Raw genomic sequence first — 24561 nt, 5'->3', positions numbered from 1 at the left:
CCTAAATAGGGACAACAGTAGGGGATCCATTTTGGGACAGTCTTCGGGATCAAATCCTGGGCAAGCCCTCTGAAGAAATCAAAGAGTGCCATAAGCCAAAGCCAATCCTTCTTCACACTGGAGAGGTAATGCATTTTTTACTATCATGGTAAAATTAGTATATTGATGAATTGTCAGAGACAAATGATAGATTTTTGTTGACATGGGAGTTCCACATCAAATTTTTAATATTAAAAATATGTAAAGAATCTAACTCTAAGGAATAAGGGGTTTATTATTAATTATTATTAAATATTGTGATTTAGAATATATAGTAAATAACTCGAACAACGAAAACAGTGGAAAAGGAAGAATTCAATCAACATCTATCTTATTCAGGATTCATTTATGTTGACTCCAGGACAGGAGTTCACATACAATTCTCTGCAGAAAAAAGCATCCTCAGGTCATATAAAAAGGGACATGTTCATGTCTCAGTTGTCTCTCAACTCAGACAACATGATTAACTAAAGCAAAATTCATTTTAATACTTCTTTGGACCGTGGGTTTTCACATTCTAAATGTCAAAAGATTGTGTAGTGTTTATAGTATAAATTATTGATGTAGAAAACATTTTTGAATAGAGTTTTTTCCCCCCTAATATTCAATTAAAATTCTTCAGGAAGAAGAAAGAGAGGAAAGGAAGGAATAGAGGGAAATCTTCTACACTAATCTAATCTGACTATGGAAAAGGATAGATTGTCTTGGAGAAAACTTGGAAAGTAAGGCAAGACTTGGTACCTGCAAATTTAAAGTGTTATGAGAGTAAAAAGAGAAATCATTAAATTAAGCTGTTTCAAACGTAGAATTACCTATCCATCTTGCTAAGGATAGTCACCACAGTGCTCCAAGAGAACCCTTGGTTACCTGTTACACATGGTCATTCTATGATGCCAGATCCACCAAAAACTTCACTGATGAGAAAGGAAGTCCAGGGTAATGGGGCATTGCCATCTGAGATCCATATGTCATGACCAAGATAGAATATTTCATATTACCTCATTCATTAGATAGAAAATCTGTGATAGTAGGATGAATCACCAAGAACAGCTGGGAACATTATAAATCCTTTAATAACAGAATGTCTGTGAGCATCATCTGTCTCTTAGCCATAGAAAGAACAGTATTCCTAACACAGTTTTCATGTTTTGGGTTCTTAGCTGACAAAACCTCATCCCTGGCACCCAGATATTGTTGATGTTCAGATTATCACCATTGGGTCCTTGGCCATAACTGCCATCCCTGGGGAGTTTACGTAAGTCCTTCTTTGTTAACTTTGTAGTTAAAAATGTCATCATTGTGTATGTGTTTCTGTTGGAATCACTTCTTCTCGTGGGCAATAATTCTGAACTGACTCCTTTGTATCTCACTCTGCCATTTTGGCAACAGTGACAAATATTCCAACCCTCTTTTGGGGGGCCTCTGAAGAGTCAATCTTTTGATGTGTATTTCTAGTGGGTAAATGATAGCAAACATAAACATTTGAAAAACTTATTCCAAATGTAAATGATGTTGCACATTATTATGTCAGTAGAAAGATGTGAAAAAGTATCAAAATACAGATACTTGAAACAGTTCAAGTATTAGAAGCAGGAAAGATGGTTTGAAATCTGCTCCTTATGCAGTCTTCCCTATCTTAGTAAGTGGCAATTTCAGATCTTTCCAGTTGCTCAGGCCCTAAATCTTGGAGTCATCCCTGAATTCTCTCTCTTTTCAATTTCCCCCACTTTCAATCTTGCAGCAAATTCTGCACATTCCACCCAACACTTTCTATCACTCCCTCCCTGGTCTAAGCCACCATTAGCTGTCCCCTAGATTACTGCCATAACCTCCTGTCTCACCTGCTTGCTTTCTCCCTTACTCCTCTGTAACCTTTTCTCAACGCTACAGTCAGGGGAATCCCTTTAAAACTTAAGTTAAATCAAGTCAGGGCTCAAATCTCTCCAGTGGCTTCCCATCTTACTCCAGGTAAATTCTTAAACCCTTACAACATCCTACAAGGGCCCTATGAGATTTTTCCCTCTGCAGCCTCTCTGATCTGATCTTTCATACCCCTCTCCTCCTTACTCACCCCTACTTCAGCCACCCTGGCTTCACTGTGTTGCTTCAGTGCAATGCATTGCTTCAAGCATTCTCCTGTTTAAGGGCTTATGAACTTGCGGTTCCTTCTGCCTGAAACACTTACCCTCCTCTTATCCCCATGGCCGACTCTTTTATTTCTTTGGTTCTCTGCTCAGATCTCTGACAGAGATACCTGTTGTGCTGACACTATATGACACTGTCCTCACCACCATCCCCACCACCACCATCACCACCACTGCTGCCACATTCCCACAGCATTAGCCCCAGCCTCATCATCACAAGAACTACCACCATTGCTTGTCATCCTTACCCTGCGTTATATTCCCCATAGCACCAACTGTCATCTCACTTCTTTTTTTGCTTGTTGACCAGCTTCCCTCCCTGGAATGCAAGCTTCCTCCTATTGAATCCTTAGCATTTAGAAGTGGGCTTCTTCTGTAGTAGGTGCTGTGTTTTATTGAAGGATTCAGTGAAGGAACAAAATGATAAATTCTTCCTAGGCAGGGGCAATGCATTCTCTACTTGCCCCAGTTTTTACTAACATAGAACACGAACAGTATATTTTTGCTGAGTCAATGAATGGAAAATGATTGTAGTCTTTGCCAGTGATATTCATTGATTTTCTTTGCCTCCTGCAAGTTGTCTTTTTTCAGTTTAGGATTTATTTTCAAGATAGGACAGTTAGGGACAAAAAGCTCAACTTTGGCTTTGCATTGCCATAGAGCTCCTACATACTTTACCATATTGTGTTATGTGCCAGGATCATATTTGTCTTGCACTACAAGTTTGTCTGTATTCTTTGCCTACATTCTGAGTAGAAAAACACTTAGATAATTCTGTTTTCTTGACTCAGGACCATGTCTGGACGAAGACTTCGAGAGGCAGTTCAAACAGTAAGTTAAAAATGAAATAAAGTGTTTATACATTTATATTTGATGAAGAGAAAAGAATCCCCTATTCCTATGGTCTGATACCTTTTAAATTAATCTTTGCTGAAATGAGTAGAGTTTCAAAGTTCTTGAAAGTAATGCTTAGAGGTCAATAAGAAATATTAGTGGTATAAAAGCAAGCTTAAAAAATTATGAGGAAACTAGAATCAGGTTTAAATAATTTATTGCTTTTTATATATCAATAATTTTAAAATTAATAATGGTTTTATGGATTAAATAACAAATCACCCTAAGTACCTTAATATCATGAAGTCCTGTCTAAATAAAATCTAACACATGTTAGGAGTTCTGTATTTTATCTGTATCTATTTATATTCAGGAAGCATTGTGAATGGTTCTAGAAAGACCTAATCAACAGAGGTCTTAGTACTTGGAGTTGGAAATAACCACTATGGTTAGTTAGTATCGTCCTATTATTCTTTTTAGGAAATGGATAAAATATCTGTATTTTAGTTATAAGAAGATTCTACAACTGTAAATGTAATCACTAAGATGTCTGTAGATCCATTGACTTGCCCAACCGTAGTGTAGTGTTGGCTCTTACTTTTCCTCAAGGACTCATCGTACTTCTGCATTCCCAGGCAGTTTTGATCATTACGAATGATGTTAGGAGAGCTACTGACTCACATCTATGATTGTGTGTTAGGTATATCTGGGCCAATAAAATACATTATGATGGAGAGTAATTTTATTGAGCTCTATGTTTCCCCCACTAGGAATTTGCAACCCATGGCATGCAGAATATGACCATTATTATTTCGGGTCTGTGCAATGTGTATACACATTACATTACCACCTTTGAAGAATACCAGGTAAGGTGAAAAGTTCTTGGCATTTAAATGAACTATCCCCTTGTAGAGACTGTTGTGTCAAATGCAGGTTTTCTCTCTAGACTTCCTTAATGGTGTTTCGAGAGATGATTTTGTTTTGGGACAGAGGAGAGAATGATAAGCCGGAGGTTGTATTTGGGAGTTCTAGGTTTGCCCTGTCCAAGTTCAAGTCAGAATTCTGGTCTCACTGACGTCTACTTTTTCTGAAATAAATTATTTTGTCTGGAGTACTGGTAATAAGCCTGGGTGGTGACATACAACTTTCCTACCTTTGTCCATGGTGCTTTTGATGCCTGAAGTTTCTGTAGAATGGAGGAAATTTTTCACTGATAGCTACTAATTATTTAAAAATATTTTTAAAAATTTATTTATTCATGAGAGACAGAGAGAGAAGCAGAAGGAGAAGGACTTGATCCCAGAACCCTGGGATCGTGACCTGAGCTGAAGGCAGACGCTTAGCCAACTGAGCCACCCAGGTGCCCAATAGCTACTATTTATTGAATGTACTAGCCAAGCACCTTGCAAATGTTATCTTCAGTCATCTTCACAGCAAGCCCTGGAGTAGGGGTTTATTATATCCACGACATAAATTAAGAAACAAAGCCTCTGAGAATTTAAGGGAGGTAATGTTTCTTGTTTGCCAATAGTGCAGACAGTAGCTCAAGTACTTTTTTAATGGTAGTAGTTAAAAATGCAGGAACAGTCTAGATTCCCAAGTTCATGTTTGCTGATGTATCTGCTGGTATATCTTGGCAGTCCACACAGAGGCATCCAGTCCACTTTTTGACAAATGTCCAGTGATGCCAACAGTGGCGTCTGCCTTGCTGTCCTCTGTTGACTTTCCCTGCCTTCTAGGAAATTCTGTTGAATAAAGGTTCTTAATTGGGGCAAACTTGGATGGGAATACTTTTCCTTTATCCATTTTTTTTTCATTTCTCTGTAACCGTTATGTAGAATTTCCTTCAACTGGGAATGTAGGTGACAAACGACAATAATATTGGCAGTACCTCTGACTTTGTCACCCATAGGAACCACAGATATATTTTATATCACAGAGAGTTATTGCAGATTTGGAAGTAACTCCACTCTCATCACTATTTTAAATCACAGTAGTTATTAGATCTGCTACTAGATCTTGTTACTCAGTAAAGAAGCACAAACATTACTTGTTCAATAAAGAAGAACAAACGTTGGGGCACCTGGGTGGCACAGTGGTTAAGCGTCTGCCTTCGGCTCAGGGCGTGATCCGGCATTATGGGATCGAGCCCCACATCAGGCTCCTCCGCTATGAGCCTGCTTCTTCCTCTCCCACTCCCCCTGCTGTGTTCCCTCTCTCGCTGGCTGTCTCTATCTCTGTCAAATAAATAAATAAAATCTTAAAAAAAAAAAAAAGAAGAACAAACGTTATCCTATCACAAAAATGGTTTTTTATTGTTTGATTAAATATATTTCAGTCTAACTGGTTTTCTTTGCCAACAATGTATTTTACTTTATACATTCAGGAACATTTACTCTGAGGGGTCCATAAGCCTCAACAGATTGTCATAGGAGTCCTGGGCACAAATAAGGTTAGGAACCCCTACAACTTCTCTCAGGGACATGCTCCTGCAAGGATTAATATTAATTAATTTATTCACTAATTAATTCAACAGACATGTGTTGGGACAGATACTGTACTAGGCACTATCTGGGCATAACAATTAGTAAAAATCTGCCCCTCCCCTCAAGACTACTAGGATTTATGATCTAGTGAAAGGCAGGAAAGAGCAGGTAATCACATTGCTGTAAAAGGGATGTACAGGGTTAATAGGAAAAGAAAGAGAAAGTTCACTAGTCTGTATTGGGTATTAGAGAATGGAGACTGGAGGGTTTTCTGGAAGATGTAATCTCTGTCTGAGTTTTTGAGAATAAGTAGGGCTAGTTAGGGAAAGAAAAGTTAGGGAGGTGTCCTGTATTGAGGAAGCTATCCATACAAAAGTCTGGGGGTGCTGAGTTAGTACGTTTGAGGGGCCATAATTAGTTGAGGGTAGTGAGACAGGGGCTAGTTGATGGGGAGGTTTTAGCTGATGGAGCATCTTTTATGCTATGGTACAGGGCTTTACCTCAATAAGGAAGGTTTTGGAAAATGGCAGTAGAATTCCAAGGAAGGAGTGTTCTGATCAAATTTTGGTTTAGAAATGTCACTAGGAAGACAGTGTAGAAAAATAAATTGGAAGGGCAAGGGTGGGGGCAGAGAACTGAGTAGGAAGTTATAGTTATGATCTGGGTGAGAACCAAGGGTTTGGCCTCAGTAAGATTGGGAGAGAGGAAAATGAAATGAAGGAATTCAAGAGATTCCAAGTAATGGTAGCTTGGAGACTTCCTGGATGTAGGATGAAGGAGAAGGAGGAGTCTAAGATGGCCAAAGGGTGGCATTCACTGGGATGAAGAACGCTGCAGGGAGAGCGGGTGTCTTTGGAATAATGAGTTCCACTTTAGATTTGATGAGTCTGAGATTCCCGTGAAACAGCAGGAGGCTTGCAGTTCAGCTAAAGGAGATGCATCTGCTTCTATTTTATAGCCATATAGTGGTTAAATGTCCTTCTCCACACAGTACCATCATCCCCAATCTCCCCAGGAGTTACGGAGACTCTCATTTTCCCTCATTTCCCCCCTCCTGCTATGCTCTTTGAGGGCCAACATTTATATTGCAAGTACTTACGATAGACTTAAGCTTAGGAGCTATTCTGCTCTCTCAGATTAGATGGGGCGACAGTCCAAATGGCATAAACTGAGAACCGACTCCATTTAGCAAGTAGTTAATGGGAGCCATTTACTTTAGCTGGCAAATGGAAATGCCCACCGCCCTTTGTCAGGATTAATGTTATTAATTAATAATTAATAATTATTAATAATATAATATAATATAATAATAATTACTAATAATAAATAATAATTAATGAATTATGCCTGTTTGAATTATGTGAGATGTCCAACATCACCCCTCTCCTAAGATGTGGCACTTCCGCAAATGGTTAGAGATACATAGAACAGTGTAAAACTCAGCCCTGTCTCTCCTGCAGGCTCAGCGGTATGAGGCGGCATCTACAATTTATGGACCCCACACTCTGTCTGCTTACATCCAGCTCTTCAGAGGCCTTGCTAAGGCCATTGCTACGGTAATCAAAACTTGTAGGCATGTGTGTCTCAGGGGTGGGGAGATGCAGGGGAAGCAAAAGAAAACCTTAGCTTTAAATGTCCAGTTTTTCCCTTATTTTTATTTTTCAAAACCTTTATTTTTAAAGTTTGCAACTATGACATATCTCTAAGAAACAAAACCGTTAGTAAATTCAGATACAGTTAACATCTCTGGGTAGTGACAGCTTCATTCACATATATGATCTCATATTACCCTCCTGATTACCATGTGAAAGTAGGGAGGTATCATTTTCCCCCCATTTTTCAGATGAGCAAAATGGTTTGGAGATGGAAGTCATCGGGCTTACTCTAGCCGGGGGTTGAACCAGTGTTCTCGAGGCCTGGCCAGAGTCTCTCCAATCTCTTAATGAGTTGAGCAGATCATTCCTTCTGAGATGCCCATTTCCCCATATTGTAGCATCTCTGAAATGGCGATGTGTCTTCCAATCAGAGGAGTTTTATGACTATGATTAGTAGCATGTTTTTACTTTCTCAAAAGCAGTAGCACTTGCTATAATCACTAGAGGCTTAGATGGGATGAAGTACAACCTTGGAGTGCGTACACATTGCATCGATCTAGGGTACGTGCACCTCGACAAGTTGACTTAGAAGAACTCCAGTCGTGGACCTCTTCCTTTAGGGTGCAGGTATTAATGAAGCTGATTCTGGTGTCAGAAGATGAGCCAATAAGCAGGATAAAGGGCTTAAAATCATCAGCAGATCTTTATATAATCCCATATGAGCCCCAATAAAGGCTGGGACACAATTACCACGTAGTGAAGACAACGGAGCCCATTCAGAGAAAGAGCTTGGTTATATTGAGTGGAAACAAACAACACAGCTGCTTGTGAGGGTCAAAACAGTTGAATATGGGCAATTCCATATGCCTCCACCTAATTGCTGACCGTACGAAGTTTCACGACCGGGTATCTACTTAGGATGCATCTTAATTGCCTGATGATTGTTTTATCATAGCATTCCTCTCAGTTTTAGGTCTGATCCTTTTCTCCCCCCAAAGTGGAACTGCTTTAATTTTCATCATAAAAGCTGTAACTAGTTATAGACTTTTAGATTATACAGTAAAGTATAAATCTAGAACCCATCCCAAGAGACGGCCACTGTTTTCACTTGCTTTGACTGTCATCTATAGTTCCTCCCACGGAAATAGTCTTCAGGTTTTATAGTGAAACTTAAGCAGAAAGTGTGATTCATTTTGTAGAAATTTGTATCACAGCCAGTGTTATGGTTCTGTAGCTAAGATTAGCCATGTGATCTCGAAACAAAATACCAAGTATCTCCCAGCTTATGGTCCCATTTGTGAAAGCGGAAGGCCAGCAAATAGATGTCATGGCCGTTGAAAAAGATTAAGTTGTTAAAGTGAGGATCAGTGTCCATTACGAAGGACTACTTAAAATTTGAGATTAACGTTCTGATGATACTATTAAAGGTGACAAATGTGGAAAACATAGATTAAACCAGTCAGGGCATATGCAGATCTTAACTTTTAAGCTAAAAGTGTATTTATTATATTTTTTAATTAGCACAAAGAAGGATTTAGGGGGAAAAAAGCTTGGTATTGACTCTGAGTAAGAATTTTTTTTTGTTTTCAAGTTTTTATTTAAATTCCAGTTAGTTAACATACAGTGTAATATTAGTTTCAGGTGTAGAATTTAGTGATTAATCACTTACATATAACACCCAGTGCTCACTTGGACAAGTGCACTTCTTCTTTTTTTTTTTTTTTTTTTGGAAGATTGGTAGGGGAAGAAAGGGATAAAGAAGGGGGGGTAATCAGAAGGGGGAATGAAGCATGAGAGACTATGGACTCTGAGAAACAAACTGAGGGCTTCAGAGGGGAGGAGGGTGGGGGAATGGGATAGACTAGTGATGGGTAGTAAAGAGGGCACGTATTGCATGGTGCACTGGGTGTTTTACGCAACTAATGAATCATTGAACTTTACATCAGAAACCAGGGATGTACCGTATGGTGACTAACATAATATATATATAAAAAAAGTAAGATTAATTTTTAAAAATTAAAAGGAAATCACAGTGTCATGGTAGAAAGTCTTACCATGGGTTAGACTCCTCTCCAAAGTCACACAATTGAAAAATGACTATCCCAGAATCTAAACTTATATAGTGTTTACACTCTGATCTCTGGACTGCATGGTCTGAGGGAGCGAAAGTGTTGTCTACGACCCAAACATTCCTCTAGTGACAAAAGTTTAAATTGTGGATGCCTAGACTCACATTTTAGCAAAGTTGCCCCACATTTTGTTAAAGCTGTTAGCTCTTGGAGAGATGATGTGTGTGTGGATGTTTCCTTTACTAAGGGCATTTCTGGGAGGTTGGGGACTGGGGAAAGGGGCTTTGACTCTACATTGTGTGGTCCTTAAGCAAATGTTCTCTGTTCTAGGATACAGTAGCCAACCTGAGCAGAGGTCCAGAGCCTCCATTTTTCAAACAACTGATAGCCTCGTTAATTCCTAATATTGTGGATAGAGCACCAATAGGCAAAACTTTTGGGGATGTTCTGCAGCCTGCGAAACCTACATATAGAGTGGTAAGGCTCCCGAAGAGATCTTGGAATCTTCCAGAAGCCTGTGTCTGGGGATGGGGGGAAGATACTGTCTAATGTCAACACCTGCCTGTAATCATGCTGTAGACCAGCTGTTCGCAACGATAATTTTGACAATTGTTCTTAACTGTGCAGAGCCTCTGCAAACATGGGAATGGGGAAATATTTATTTTGCAGGTGGTAATGATGTAAAATCAAATTTCTAAAATCCAAGTTCTTCTTTTCTTCTTAAATGGATGGTCATGGAACCATTTGCTAGAGCTCAGAAAAGTCTCTCAAATCAAGGACAGGAAAAGCACGTAGCAATGAAGCAGGACTTGGACTATTACTATTTTATATTTATCTTGTGTCCTGCGACTTTGCTAAGTCATTTCTTAGTCCCAGTAGATTCTGGGCAGGGGATGTGGATTCCTTAGAAATTTCTACATACAGTATCATGTCGTCTGTGAATAAAAGCAAGCTCACTTATTCCTTTTTGGATTTCTTTACTGGAGGCCTTTATTTTTTTTCCCTTAATGCACTGGCTGGAATCTTCAAGACAATCTTGAAGACACGTTGTAAGACTGGGCATTCTTCTCTTGTTTCTAATCAGAAGGAAGAGTATTCAGTTGTTAAGTATGATGTTTTCTTGAGGATTTCTGTAGATGACTTTAATCAAGTTGAGAAAGTTCCCTTGTATGCCAAGTTATTATAGTTATTTTTAATGAAGAATGGGTGTTGGATTTGTTTCAAATGCTTTCCTGTCTACTGAGGTGATCATGTAGGATTTTGTCTCTTACTCTATTAATACAGCATATTGCATTAGTTGATTTTCAGATATTAAATAAATGCTTTTTTGTAATGGTATAGAATCTTTTTTATATCTTGTTGAATTTGGTGTGTTAAGATTTTGCTGAAGTTTTATACTCATGTCCATAAGGGATATTTGCAGTCTTCTTTTCACGTGTTAGTTTTGTTGCTTTTGGTGTCAGGGTAACACTAGTCTCAAAGAATGAATTAGCACGTGTTTCCTCCTGTATTTTCTGAAAGTGTATGGAAAATACTGGTATTATTTCTTCTTTAAATATTCAGTCAGATTTATTAGCAAAGCCACATGGACCTTGGCTTCTCTTTATGGCAAAATTTTTATTTACTACTCCAATTTCTTTACTTACAAGCCTATTCAGATTTTCTGTTTTTTTCTTGAGTCAGTTATGTATCTCTCTTGGCATTTAGTTTGTCTTGAGGAATCTGCATCTTTCTAAAATTATCTAAAAATCTTCCTAGGCATTTGCCCGTTTTGTGTAAGTTGTCTATTTTGTTTGGATAACGTTCATAATATGTTCTTACAATCCTTTTAATTTCTGTATGGTCAACAATGATGGCCCTTCTTTCTTCCTGATTTTGATAATTTGTGTCTTCAGAGAGCTAGCTTTTAGCTTCCTTGATTTTATCTGTTGTTTTTCTGTTTTGATTTCAATTTTCTGTTTTGATTTTTGCTCTGGTGTTTTATATTCTTCCTTCTGACTGCTTCAATTTTATTTTGCTCTTCTCATTTCTTAATGTGGAAGCTTAGGTTCTTTTTAGGTTTTGTGTAATTTTTTATTCCTCTGTTGATTTTTTTTGACCATATATATTTTTGATTATTTTCCTAGTAGTTGCTTTAAGGACTTGAAAAGAAAAAAGAATTCTGATTTTCCTCTCCACACTCTCTACTTTCAGCACTTCCGACAGCAGCTGTGTGGACATTTCCCCCACACCAAGCAATTCTCCAATTCTCTGCAGACATCAACTTGGTGTCCTATGATTCAGTTCAATTCTGACACTATCTGCTTGGGGTTGGCATTTACCTCACAAGTTAAGGGCTCGGTCCCACAAGACTGTACTCCTCCACCCCCACCCCCTCACACGCTTCAGAAACCAATGGTGAATCTAAGTCATCTCTGCTTCTGACTGATTGGCTACAAATTGGAGATTCCCATGAGCCCCTCCTTGGGTTAAATAACTTGTAGGAACAGGCTCACAGAATTCAGGAAAACAGTTTACGTACTAGGTTATCAGTTTATTATACATGGATTACAACTCAGCAACAGTCTGATGGAGGAGAAGCAGAGGGCAAGGTATGAGGGAAGGAGGGCCAAGCTTCCATGACCTATCCAGGAAGGCCACCCTCCCAACATCTCCATGCATTCACCCATCTAGAAGCTCTCTGAACCCCAGACTTTAGGGACTTTTATGCAGGCTTCATTAAATAGGCACAATTGATTACATCATTGGCTATTAATGATTAATTCAACCCTCCGTCTTCTTTCCCCTTCTGGAGATTGGGGGGGGGGGGATTGGACTTGATAATTCCAACCCTCTAATCACAAGGTTGATTCCCCTGACAACTAGCCCTCACCGCCCCCCCCATGTTACCGGAAACCCTGAGCCACTGGTCATCTCATTAACATACAAAAAGACACACCACTTCGGGGATTCCAAGGGTTTTAGGAGCTGTGTATCAGGAAATGGGGACAGAGACTATATATATATATATATCTTATTCTGTCATAGGGCTATAATATGCATCTCAATTAATTGCACTCTACTTCAATATAATACTAAAAATTCTAAAAAATATAAAAAGATTGCTCCAATATATTTTTCCTTTCTCATCCTTTGTGATATTGTCACATATATCACATCTATATATAAATGCAATAATACAATATTATAACTAATTGTCTTATATAATCTCACACCTTCTAAAGAGATTAAAAGAAGATATGAAGAGCATATTCATAGAATATTTTAAACTTAGCCCACATATTTACCCTTCTGGTGCTCCTTATTGTTTCTTAGGAATTCGAACTGTTATTACCATCTAGCGTCATTTCCTTTTAGCATGAAGAACTTCCCTTAGTGTATTTTTTTGTATGACAGCTCTGTTAACAACAAATTCTCTCAGGCTTTATTTAGCTGCAATGGCTTTATTTTCCCTTTATCTTTGAAGAATAGTTTTGCTGCCTTCTTGGTCGAGAAATGGTTTTCTTTTATCACTTTGAGTATGTTATCCTGTCGCCACTGTTCTTCACCCTCTAATGAGAAGTCAATTGCTAATCTTATTGGAGTTTCCCTGAAAGTAATGCATCATTTTTCTCTTACTGCTTTCAAGATTTTCTATTTGTCTCTGCCTACCACCAGTTCGCTACAATGCATCTAAATGTGACGTACTCTGGGATTATCCTCTTCGGGATTTGCTGAGTTCCTTGGGTCACAAGTTAATATTTATCAAGTTTGGAAAATTTTCATCCATTATTTCTTCCAAAAGATTTTTCGTTTGTTTGTTTCTCTCTTTCCTCGAATTCTGGGTCTTCTAGTTTGTGAATGCGGGTACACTTGATGTCATGCTTGTTTCTGAGATTCTAGCAATTTTTCTTCAGTTTTTTTTCTGTCCATTCTTCAGACCAAATAATTTATATTGATAAATTCTAGTTCACGTCTCCTTTCTTCTCATATTTGCTGTTAAGCTCTTCTAGTGAATTTCTCATGTCAGTTGTGATTTTTGGCTCTAGAACATCCAATACATTTTTAAAGATTACTTCTTTTCACTGAGTTTCTCCATATGTTAAGTCATTAACATAAGACTTTTCTTTAATTCTTTAAACACGATTTGTATTAGTTCTTAGAACATCTTTACAACAGCTGCTTTGAAGTCTTTGTCTGTTAACTACAACATCTGGGGACACAGAAAGGCAGTTTTGATTAGACTTTTTTCCCCCAGTATGAGTGATATTTTCATGTATGCACATCCCATCATTTTTTTTGTAGAATACTAGATGTGTTTTGATACATTGTAGCAATTCGGGATTCTAGCCTGACCTCCCCACCCCAGAGTTGTTGTTTTTGTTTGTCTGTTTGCTCACTGAACACTAGAGTGGACCAGATCAGTAACGTCTGTCTCTGTTGCAACGTGTGGCTATTGGATCTGCTCTGTTTTTTTGTTTTTGATTTTACTTTTAAGTCTGGCTCTCAAGTGTTGCCCCTGTGGTTATATAACTTAATGTCCAATCAAATATTGATCAGAGTGTGTGCTTAGATGCTTCAGGGAGTAAGAATTTCAGTTTCTGCTGATAGGTTCTTTTCCTGGTTTCGGGTGGTTCTCTTCCCTGCATGCAGATTTGAGGGGAACCTTCTACAGATCTCCAGAGTTCTCTGTATGTAGCTCTCCTCTCTCTGGTACACTCTTGTCTCTATTACTCTACCTTGTGAACGTAAGACTATTTGACCTTCACGGACTCCCACAGCTATTCTTTAATTTAGACCAACCGCCTGGCTTTGCTTGCGCTCTGCCTACTCGTGCTGTGAACTGCACACTCTGAGGGCGTTAGGCTGGAGCAATTGCGAGGCTCGTTTTGTCTGTTTTCTGTCACTCGAGGATCACTGTTTTCATTGTTTGATTGCTTTCCTTGCTCTGCTGTCTGGAAAGCCATGGTTTAATGCACATTTGTCCAGCTTTGTCATTGTTTCTGGTGGGAAGGTAGGTACACACCTGTTATTCCACTTTGTATCTCACACGAGCCAGTGTCAGTGCAAGTCGTTCACGGGAAGTTTTGACTGCTTTGATTTGAGTCAGCCCATTTCCTGTATGTGTGTCTGAGGGAAGTGTGAGACAATATCAAAGGCTGAAGAAGCCATTTAAATGCCTTGTCTTCATCTCTATCTGAATGTACTAAAAACAAATTCACTGGTGAAAAATTCTTGAGTCACTTCCCAGCCAAAAATTCCTGTCTGTTGTGGCAAGGGTGTGTTCTCTAATATTCTCTGAAGATAACTCACTTGATTAAATAGGATAGAATCAGCACAGGTGCCCAGAATCCTAGAACATTTCATAAATCATGGCCTAAATTTGAGCATGGCAAAGAATGAACTCATCACGTGAGTTTGTATCTTCAGGGAGAAGTTGCTGAAGTCACATTCGTAGGCGCTAACCCGAAGAATTCAGCAGAAAACCAGGTAAGAGTCAAAGATTCTTCTGACGGATTTAAATCCACTTTTTAGTCTTCGTTTGAATAGCCTTATAGAGGTTAACGACATAATGATAAAATGTTCCGACTTGCTTTTCATCTTACTGTTTAGGTGTGTGGAAATTTTCAGTAAGAAGAGTAATGTGGAATTTAGTCTGGGGGAAGAAAAGCACAGGAAACGTTTAACTGGGTCTGTCTAGGTTCACATATTGCACAAAGCTTAGAGAGCTACGCTGTCCCTTGAGAAGATACAAATTTCAATACAATCCCATTTATGTATTCCGATTTAGAAACTCTACAAAATTGGGTCAAATCACCAAAGGACCAAAAGTGAAGTATATCTTTGGTTCCTTCCTCCCCCCAGTTCTGGCTCCTCTCTTACTCCAGAACTGCAGCCTCTGGTCCTACGTCCAGTGTTGTGGAGTGACCATGGACCCCTGGGGGGGATGTCCCACTGGCTTGGGGCCCTGGCCCAGGTGCTTTATGTTATCTTGCATTTGCCATTAACTTACTCTTTACTGCTGGCACTAATGGGATATTTATTTATTAATCTTGAAAAATGGCACATGAAATACATGTTTAATGTAAAAACAGACCATATAGAAGTGCTTAAAGTCGAATGTGAAAGTACCTCTCTTTCCATAAACCTTTTCAGAGGCAATAATTGCTTATAGTTTGTTACATGTCATTTCATACTTCATTGTTTCTATCATATGTAAAGTATACATATGTATAATAAAATACATGCCCTTAATAAAATGAATTCGTTTTACTCCTCTGTAACTCCTTTAGAATGTTCTTTTAATGGGGGCACCTGGGTGATTCAGTCAGTTAAGCATCTGACTCTTGATTTCAGCTCAGGTCATAATCTCAGGGTCGTGAGATCAAGGCCCACATTGGGTTCCACGCTGAGCATAGAGTCTGCTTCAGATCCTCTCTTTCCCTCTTCCTCTTCCCCTCCTCCACTCTCTCTCTCTTTCTCTCTAAAAGACAAAAGAATGTTCTTATAACTACACAAGCAATAACTAGGCATATTCTAGTTGTAAAAATTCAAACAATAAAGAAATATGTAGAAGAAAAAGAAAGTAAGTATACGAAAGTGATTTCAAGGTCATATTTTTTAGTGTGGCTGAGGATGCACTTACTGTATCCATGAGCCATCCTTCCCAGGACCATTGTTACTTATAACTCCAAACACCTTCCTACCAATGAACCTTCCATTTCTGTTCATTGAAATATCATTACTGCTCTAATAACAATTGTGGCAATACGACATTGTCAAATATGACACTGGGGAAAAATGTTTGACTGCTTGGAAAGTCAACATGCACCTGTTGGAAATAATTTCTCTAGGCAGTCAAACTATGCCATAATATTTGCATGTTTATGGCATTGTTTTCTGAAGATATCAAAGTATTATGGCAAAATGGCAGGATTAGCTATCTGTTGATATCCTTGGGCTGGAGAAACACCATCATCGTTATTGCCTTGGAGAAGCAGGACAACAAAATGCTTAAAGCACTGTAATGAGAATAGAATTGATTTCTAAGAAGGCTCTGGGACTCCGCATATGATAATTTCCACTCCCTTTTATTGTTAATAATCCTTACCACCATTTATCTAAGGTTTACTCTTTGCAGGCACCAGGTGAAGCACTTTACATACATTACTACATCAATCTCATTTTATTCTCCTTACTGTCCATTGGCTTACATTTTATTGTCCCCATTTTACAGATGAGGAAACTGAGGCCAGAAAGATTAAGTAACTAGTATTAACTAATTGTGTATCAGGTAGAGATTAGGGTTGGGAAGGGGAAAGGATAGTCACATAGTTTCCATATGCAGTGGTCTAGACTTGTTCTCTGGTCTACACTCTACACCTGTCCAGTGAGGGTTCACCCAATCTCCTACTCCGTCTACAGCCTCCCCGATGTCCCTCTGCCCTAAATGGCCAGAAACCCTTCTCTTTACAAGTCACCATCATCATGAAAACTTTATTGAATATAACCTATCTGTTGAGTAATTAGAGTTTTAAATAATCCCACGGCCCAGGTGTGAGTGATCCATTCAGCAAAGTTTTATTTGAACACCTGTAATGGATAAAAGTGAATCAGATACAAGTCCTACCCTTAAGGGCCCACAATCTAAAGATTTTTGAGGAAAATTGGAGATTTATGGTCTCTGCCTCTTTGAATTTGTTATATTATTCAAATTTGTGCTTAATTTGACATGGAATTCTTGGTCTGAATTGAATTATTGTAGCAATTTTCCAATGGGAACAATAAAACCTGCTTTTGATGTGCTTTCTGGGAATCCATTATGAGAAATTACAGTGATTGCTTTTAGCACCCTAGGACAGGGAAGATTTATGCATCCTTTCCAGTTCTTTCACTCGAGAGGTATATTTACTCATAATTCATTTACCCAGAGAAGGAAGGATGAAGAAACTTTCCTATTTTCCCTCCTAAGACTTGGCGTGACTAGAGAAGGTCTTGGAATATAGATCAATAAACATGTCATGAAAAGGTTTGACTTATGCCTTTTTCAAAATTGCAAGTTTCATTCTATCTCTTCTCTGCCCCTATTTGCAAAATTTGCTATCAACTCTAAAATTATGATCATCCAGTTTTCTTTAAAAAAAAAAAGGTCATGGTGTGTAATAGCCTGGATGAATTAGCATTCTGAAGACATTGCGTGGAATGTGAAGAGAAACACCTAAGAATTTGGATGAGATTCTAATACATTTTCACACAAGGTATTGACAGGTCGGCCTACAGTCCACAAGGGATGTATTTACAGGCAAGTTCCTTCTATGACCGTGTGGGGTCTCATCAGTTATATTAATTACATTTCAGACCCATCAGACCTTCCTCACTGTCGAGAAATATGAGGCCGCATCAGCAATATGGCAGATAGTGCATAATGATGCCTCCTGGGAGACTCGGTGAGCATGTCTGTTGGATATTTTGTCTTTCAAGCCTTGACAACAGTTGGTTAGTAATGCAGGGAAGACAAATGGGAAGCCTGGCTCAATGCATGATATTAATGACATCAAATTCCCAAGGAGCCTTCTGGCCATATTTAGTTGATTTATTAGACTTCATTTTGATTCTGTTTTTCTGCAAAACAGTGTGGTGTGTGCTTCTGGAAGATTAGGTGCTAATGAGGTTATGGCCTCCATTTTTGTAAACATCTGTTAGTTTTGTTTTTTTTCCACGGCCACAGACATTACCCCCAAAGGCTGGCTGGCCTTCCTGCAAACTGGCTGAAAGGCATACTGGGGTGGAGGTGTTGCTATAGGTCTATATTTAGAGCCTGACGTTCCTTCTGGGAAAATCACGATCTATACGTAAAATGTATCGTACTTGTATACGTGGTCAATGATTCTTTATTTGAATTACTAAAACACGAGATGCTCCAGTGTTTATCTCTTCCTGACTCAAGTAAGGAAGGAATTTGCCGATAGAGTTCCCTCAGAGACATATCTCTGTGCCTTTGGTTATCAAATATCTGAGCTGAATGCATATATTGAGGTTTTGAAAATGTGTCTGAAATAAGAAAATATTTCTGCTCCCAAGTGTGTAAATTTCACACCGCACAACAAGTGGGCAAAAGTTTTGGCAATTTCTGTCTAATTTGGATCACCTTAAACTAAGTGATGGGTTGCATGTTGGTTTGCTCCCCATGGTTAACCGAAAATCGAAGTTTGAACATACTGTGCCCCCTTTGATAATCACACATAAATATGGACATACATTTTCCTCTGATCTTTAGGACTCTAGGGTATTGGTCATTTTAAAACAAATAATAAATACATATTTATTGTTAAAATAAGGTTATGCAGATTATAACCATTTTTTATTATCTAAATAATAAAAAACGATGATTTTTTTTTTGAAAAGCCCCAACTCAGAATAGCAGTGAACATGGAGGGCATGGATAGGCCTCCTTCCTGTTCACCAACAGCAGTATCATCACCTCTGTCATGAGAGCACTGGGCCCATCCTTGAAAAACACGGAATGTTGAGAACACCCTCTCTGCCCTGAGCACTCACTCTCTACACCGTTGGGGACATCCGTTAGCCCATTGTATCTCGCTTTCCTAGAAGGGTATCTGAACTCCTTGTAGTGGTCTGCAAGGACCGATGCGAGCTGACTCCATCTGTTTCTGTCAGCTCAACCTCTGTGCCACAGCCCACTGCACCCTGATCCTACAAGAGCATTCTGTTCCTTCCCTGCACCCTCTGCTTTCCCGCTGAAGCCACTTTGCATCTCTGTTCCTTCTTCCTGGAATGTATCTCCTCTGGGGATGTGTGGGTTCAGTTTAAATAACATCTCCATAGAGATACCACTGCCTTATTTGGTTCATTTCACTTCCCACGTTTGAGATCATTTGTTGATTTCTTGTTTGTTGCCTTTCTTCCCCCCCTTGCCCCAGGGGCCTATATGCTCCATGGAACTTTGGGCCATGTCTGTTGTGCTCACTACTGTATCCTCAGACCCCTAGAATAGAGTCTGGCACAGGCGCTCATTAAATATATACTTTTAACAAATGTGTCAGTCGACACAGAGGATGACAAGGGCAAGAGGAATGTTCTAGCAGTTCTCACTCAGGAGACGTCTTGTATTCTGAGTACCAGGTGAGGGAGGCTCCCTGGGGTGGATCATGTTTGGGTAGTTAGAAAGGTAGAACAAGTGAAACTGTTTCTACAAATGGCTATTTCCTAAAGGGTCTATTCCAGGCAGTAAGTATTTGTCCCTGTTTTGTTCATTGCTGTATTCTCAATATCCAGGATAGTGCTTTGGTTAGGGTAGGTACTCCCTCAATATTCATATAATGAATATTCATACATTTTTCTAATCACACATTTTTAAGAGTAAAACTCAGTCGGCTTGTTTGTCTTCTACCAACAGGTTCTATTGGCACAAGGGACTGCTGGGTCACAGCAATGCCACGATACAATGGCACATTCCAGACACTGCCCAGCCTGGGATCTACAGAATAAGATACTTCGGACACAATAGGAAGCAGGAATTTCTCAAGCCAGCGGTCATACTTCCATTTGAAAGCACTTCCGCTGCCTTTGAAGTAGTAACTTCTTAACGAAGAGTTGACAGTTCATTGAAAGAGCAGCTACACTCTCTAATTTATAAAAATGATTTCACATGAATGTAAACTGTGACGATGACTTGGATAATTGTCCCTGTTGGGGCACAGATAGTTTACTGTAAGGGACAGAGGGGTGTGTGCGTGTGTCCAGTTTGTCTTGCTCAGGAGCTTCGTACCCTGGGTGGTCTAGAGACTAACGCAGAACTTCCCTCGGGGCCTGCTGGCTGTTTGAAGGAACACGTCCCCTCAATATGAAGCCTCTGAAAAGTGAGCGAGAGTGGTTGAAGATGCGTGAACAATGGTACAACTATTTATGTATAGAATTATTGAATATTCGTGCTGGGAAATTATTTTGCAGATGGAAACAATGAAGTTTTGCGGATTTAGCATTAACAAAGGCTTCAGGACTTCCCCTCCTCCCCCGACTCCATCACACCTAAAAATATATAAACACTGACCATAAATGTATATGCCCAATGAGAGAAAATTAGTGTGGAAACTAGCATGCCGACTCTTCTGTCTTGAGCACAGCCTCGCAAAGCCATTACCCTGGAGTCGATGTACCTGATCCAGATCGGTTAATGCTGGTAAATTATTTCTGGCATTGCCTTCGGAGGCCAATCACAAGAAAGTCAGACCTGTAATATTTTGATCATGCCTTGTGTTTCCCTAACTGCCCTTATCCCTTTGAGTTGTGTCTCCTCTTCCCAAGACTGGTTCTAAGTGATTTTGACTGTTTTCACTAATCACAGTCACCCCCAAAATACAAGCTTTGCCATTAGTCTAGATATTTAAAACAAAAGTGTTACTGGATTGGAAGGGGGTCCTCGAAGGGCAAGCTCTAAATTCATTGATCTGTTCTTTCTCACTCACTTACTCATAGACCTGCTCAGTCGAAGAATATTTATTAAGACCTACATACCTAGCATTGTGCTAGTGCCTGGCCCTGACGATTGTTGTGATCATATTTGGGATGAATGTGTTAGTGTCAATTTATAAAGCAGTAATCTTCAAGTCCTATCTTATATACAATCTGGTTGGGTGCTCTATTGTGGGGGGAAAGAGGCTCCAGACCATTTGGAAAAAGTTGTTTTCATGGTTATTTTGGGGGCATTATGAAATACCCAGCCCAATGTCTAGCAGAATGAGATATGACAGTCTGACAATGATTGCCCAGAAGTACCAATTCCACTTAAATGATCCAAGATGGGGCGCCTGGGTGGCGCAGTCGTTACGCGTCTGCCTTCGGCTCAGGGCGTGATCCCGGCGTTCCGGGATCGAGTCCCATATTGGGCTCCTCCGCTGGGAGCCTGCTTCTTCCTCTCCCACTCCCCTGCTGTGTTCCCTCTCTCGCTGGCTGTCTCTCTGTCACATAAATAAATAAAAATCTTTAATAAAAAAAAATGATCCAAGTTAACAAGGAGCTGGTTCCCAGGCTACCAAGTAAATTTCCAAAAACTAAGTCATGCTTCTGTATGTATGTAAAAGCTTTAGCATTTTAGGGGGGAAAATGCCCTTTATTTCCAAAAAAATGTTAAGGCTTGAAAATAGTAATGATACTAAGAACAATAATCCTAGTGTTCATTTACCTATGACTAAACGTGCTCTATCGCACTGGAATGAACCTGGGACACTCTGATGGACCAGGGTTCTGGTTCTGTGGGAGTTCACTGCTGGAGAATTAGCTAATTGGATTCCAAAGACTAGTGATCATTTTCCCTAAGGACACACAGTGTTTAGAATAACAGTTCAGAGGCTTCGAGGAGCAGGAAATTCTGAAAGTTGACCTTAGACAGATGAATGATATTAGAACAGATGATAAGATTTTACAAAGTATTTCTCATGATTCAGAAGAGCTTTTGAATTATTTTTCACTACCTCCATGCTTCCCACTGAAGCTCTCCAGTGGGCCTGTGATTCCCTATTGGTTACTTGCAACTGTGCCAAGCCAGATCCAGCATTGCCTTGGTGCTGAGCCTTCTGCACCAGCCCTCCGTCCACCAGTTCTCCTGGCCCCAGATAACCCACAGAAATGTGTTTGCTCACTTGCTGCTGTCTCTTCCAACCCACGCAGTGCCGTTTCTGTTTGTATAGGAAAATAAGACCAGATCCTGCATGATAGAAACCATAGCTATTCACTCCTGCATTAAGCAACACCACAAAGAGGCAGATCTGATCTGTGAATATACAAACCTACATCCAAGCTGTGTTTGTGGCTCATTGGAGCCAAACCATGTGGCAAAAGCTCCTGAAATTGCTGGAGAACACGGGGAAAAGGAATGTGGTTGGTGGGAGAAGGCATCTGCAGAAGTTCTTGTGTCTCATGTCAAAGTGTCTGTGTTCAGTTTGTTGAAATCTGTCCACTCTGATTCGAAGGATGCTGTGATTTTCCTCAAAAAATACTGAATGATCCCTCTATATTTTCAATGAGTATTATGTAAAATTGCTAATATGCAATATCATATTTAATAATAAATTAGTAAAATTTGGAACATATGTTCTATTGAGAAGTGATGCAGACACATGAATACTTGTTTTTCTAAGAGATGGAATGAATGGTACTGGATTCCACGTAGGTCAGGCTGGAAAGTGATATGAATGGTATCTCTAAGTAACTGCCCAAACATATGGGGGTCCCCTTCATCCTTTCCTTCCTGCCCTCCAAAGATTTATTGCTGGAAAAATACATATGGTTTTTGAACTTTTTTTTTTTACTACTAGGGCCATTGAGAGTTGCCCAGGCAGGTAATTATCCATATAATCGTTTCATGAGCCAATTCTGAAAGACACCAAGAATGAATATGCTTGTGAATATCCTTCTCCAATTTACCCTCTCATGCTTCTTCTCCAATGTAGGCTAACATACTGTCCTTCTCTAATAGGAGCACATGGATTTCATCTTTAGCCAAAAGATTTCATCATTAGATGATCCTTTCATGTCTTTAGTTCTGCAAATAATGAGATTTTGGCCCCTGGGTATCCCAATCCCACCTGCCACTTTATACTGGCTTTGGACTATCATGATGCCACAGAGGAAAATTTGCATGTTCCTTACATGATTAGTTAGGCTGTGTTCACCTGTAAGTAACAAAATATTCCTGATCAACAGGGTTCCAAACACGAAAGACATTGAACAACCACACATAGCAGTAAGGTGACAAAGTCAGGTTTCCCACAACCATACCACGATGTCATTGGCTTTTTTTTTTTTTCTTAACATACTAACTTTAATTCTCAGGCTTGTCGCCTCAGTCTCAAGAGAGCTACCTCATGTCTTCCAGCAGCAAGAAGGAAGAGGAGAGTTCCTGCAACCCCTTTTTGGAAGGTGAAAACTATTTAGTAGAAACCCAAGTAGAATTCTCCTTACATTTCCTTGTCTACAGTTGAGTCACATAGCTTCAAGGGAGCCTGAGGAAGAGAATAGTTGGCTTTTTCTGCCTCTGGATGGGGAGGCAAGTTCTGATCAGCAGGGAAAAAGAGATGGTGCAAGTAGCTGTTCTATAAGAGGGTCAGTAGACTCTTGGTGACCAGCACTCCTGTTACCACGATAGGCAACTGATAGTAATGGCAGAGCCAACTTAATAGCTCTTTGACATAATCGGCACTCCTTTTATCTTAGCAAATATGTTTCAGGAAAGAACACATCTTGGAACCTTGATGGTAACAGGACTTGCTCTCTATACTGCAAAATCTATGCATTCATTCAACAAATTTACATGGAGCACCTAACTACTTTGTGGGTGCTGTGCTAGCCCCTAAAGGTACAGTAATGATCAAGAAGGAAAGTTCTTGCCATCAAGGAACATCGAGTCTTAATGGAAGAAGCAGACAGGTAGATAGGCAATTCTGTACAGAGTGACCCAGATTGTTGCTGTTCAGGCTGTTAGAGATGGCACCTTATAGGGTCTTGGGGATATTGCAGGAGGCTTGCTGGGGGAAATAACATCTAAGCTAAGACCCAAAGGATATTAGCTAGAAGAAAGGTAATGGGTGTGTGTGTGTGTGTGTGTGTGTGTGTGTGTGTGTGTGTGTTTACATGCTTGGATCCAGGATGACTACACTTTTCAGGTAAGGGGAATATCAAATAGTTTATCAAGGCTGTAGTTACAGTGCAAGAGGGAAATGATGATCAGAGATGTAGCCCTGAACTTCACCTTCATAAATAGCAATTTGGTGTTATATTCATATTAGCCTTTTCCCACTTAAGACACTTCATTTTTTAATCTGAATGCACTTGAATGTATTTTCCCTTTGCTAAACTAATAAGATACATCTTTTAGAACTAAGGAAACTGATTTTGGTTCCCAGTCTCCAGTGACATCGAAGATCGCCTTTCTGTCTTCATAGGCTGTAACCATTTCTTAAAATTGGATTTAAGACTTCTTTTGCTTCTGTCCATCTCATGTTTCCAAATCTTGATTTTCTTTTGCTTTTTTTATGCCTATTAAGTGGGTGAGTATAGCCCATAAAGACCACTCTCTCCCTTTAGATGGAGTCCAGAGTTCCAGCCTATATCCTTTAAGTACTTATTAATACTAAAAAACTGACCCACCCACATAAACTTCAAAATACCTTGGTGTACAGAAGTTCAAGTTATCAGAGACTGAGCCAGTGTTGATTTTTTTTGGGGGGGGGGGCCGTATTTTAGGATGATGAGCAATCAGAAACTTGGGATATTGGCTTAATACCACCAGAAGAAAACAAATCTACCACCCCACTCTCTGGATCCCCACCCTCAGGGAAAATTGACATGACCATATTCCCTGTTCTATTGGAGCTTACTTATTCAATACAAGACCAGG

At 39.5% G+C, this 24561-nt stretch overlaps 1 protein-coding gene across 2 annotated transcripts in view; it reads left to right on the top strand.

Annotated features, from left to right (window-relative positions):
- Window positions 1-20115, top strand: part of LOC123795513 (neutral ceramidase) — a 65504-nt gene extending 45389 nt beyond the window's left edge. For both annotated transcript variants that reach the window (XM_087862495.1, XM_045802315.2), the window contains 9 exons: window positions 10-125; window positions 1200-1294; window positions 2975-3014; window positions 3788-3883; window positions 6964-7059; window positions 9498-9644; window positions 14577-14636; window positions 17505-17593; window positions 19564-20115. In XM_087862495.1, coding sequence (XP_087718621.1) covers window positions 10-125; window positions 1200-1294; window positions 2975-3014; window positions 3788-3883; window positions 6964-7059; window positions 9498-9644; window positions 14577-14636; window positions 17505-17593; window positions 19564-19753 — 929 coding nt within the window. In that variant the 3' untranslated portion in view covers window positions 19754-20115. The remainder of the gene's footprint in view (window positions 1-9; window positions 126-1199; window positions 1295-2974; window positions 3015-3787; window positions 3884-6963; window positions 7060-9497; window positions 9645-14576; window positions 14637-17504; window positions 17594-19563) is intronic.
- The last annotated feature ends 4446 nt before the right edge of the window (window positions 20116-24561 follow it).

Source organism: Ursus americanus, chromosome 6 (assembly GCF_024610735.1).
Source record: "Ursus americanus isolate L20-20 chromosome 6, mUrsAme1.1.p, whole genome shotgun sequence".
Classification (NCBI taxonomy): domain Eukaryota; kingdom Metazoa; phylum Chordata; class Mammalia; order Carnivora; family Ursidae; genus Ursus; species Ursus americanus.
Note: the sequence above shows the minus strand (reverse complement) of the source record. Positions and strands in the feature narration are given on the sequence as shown.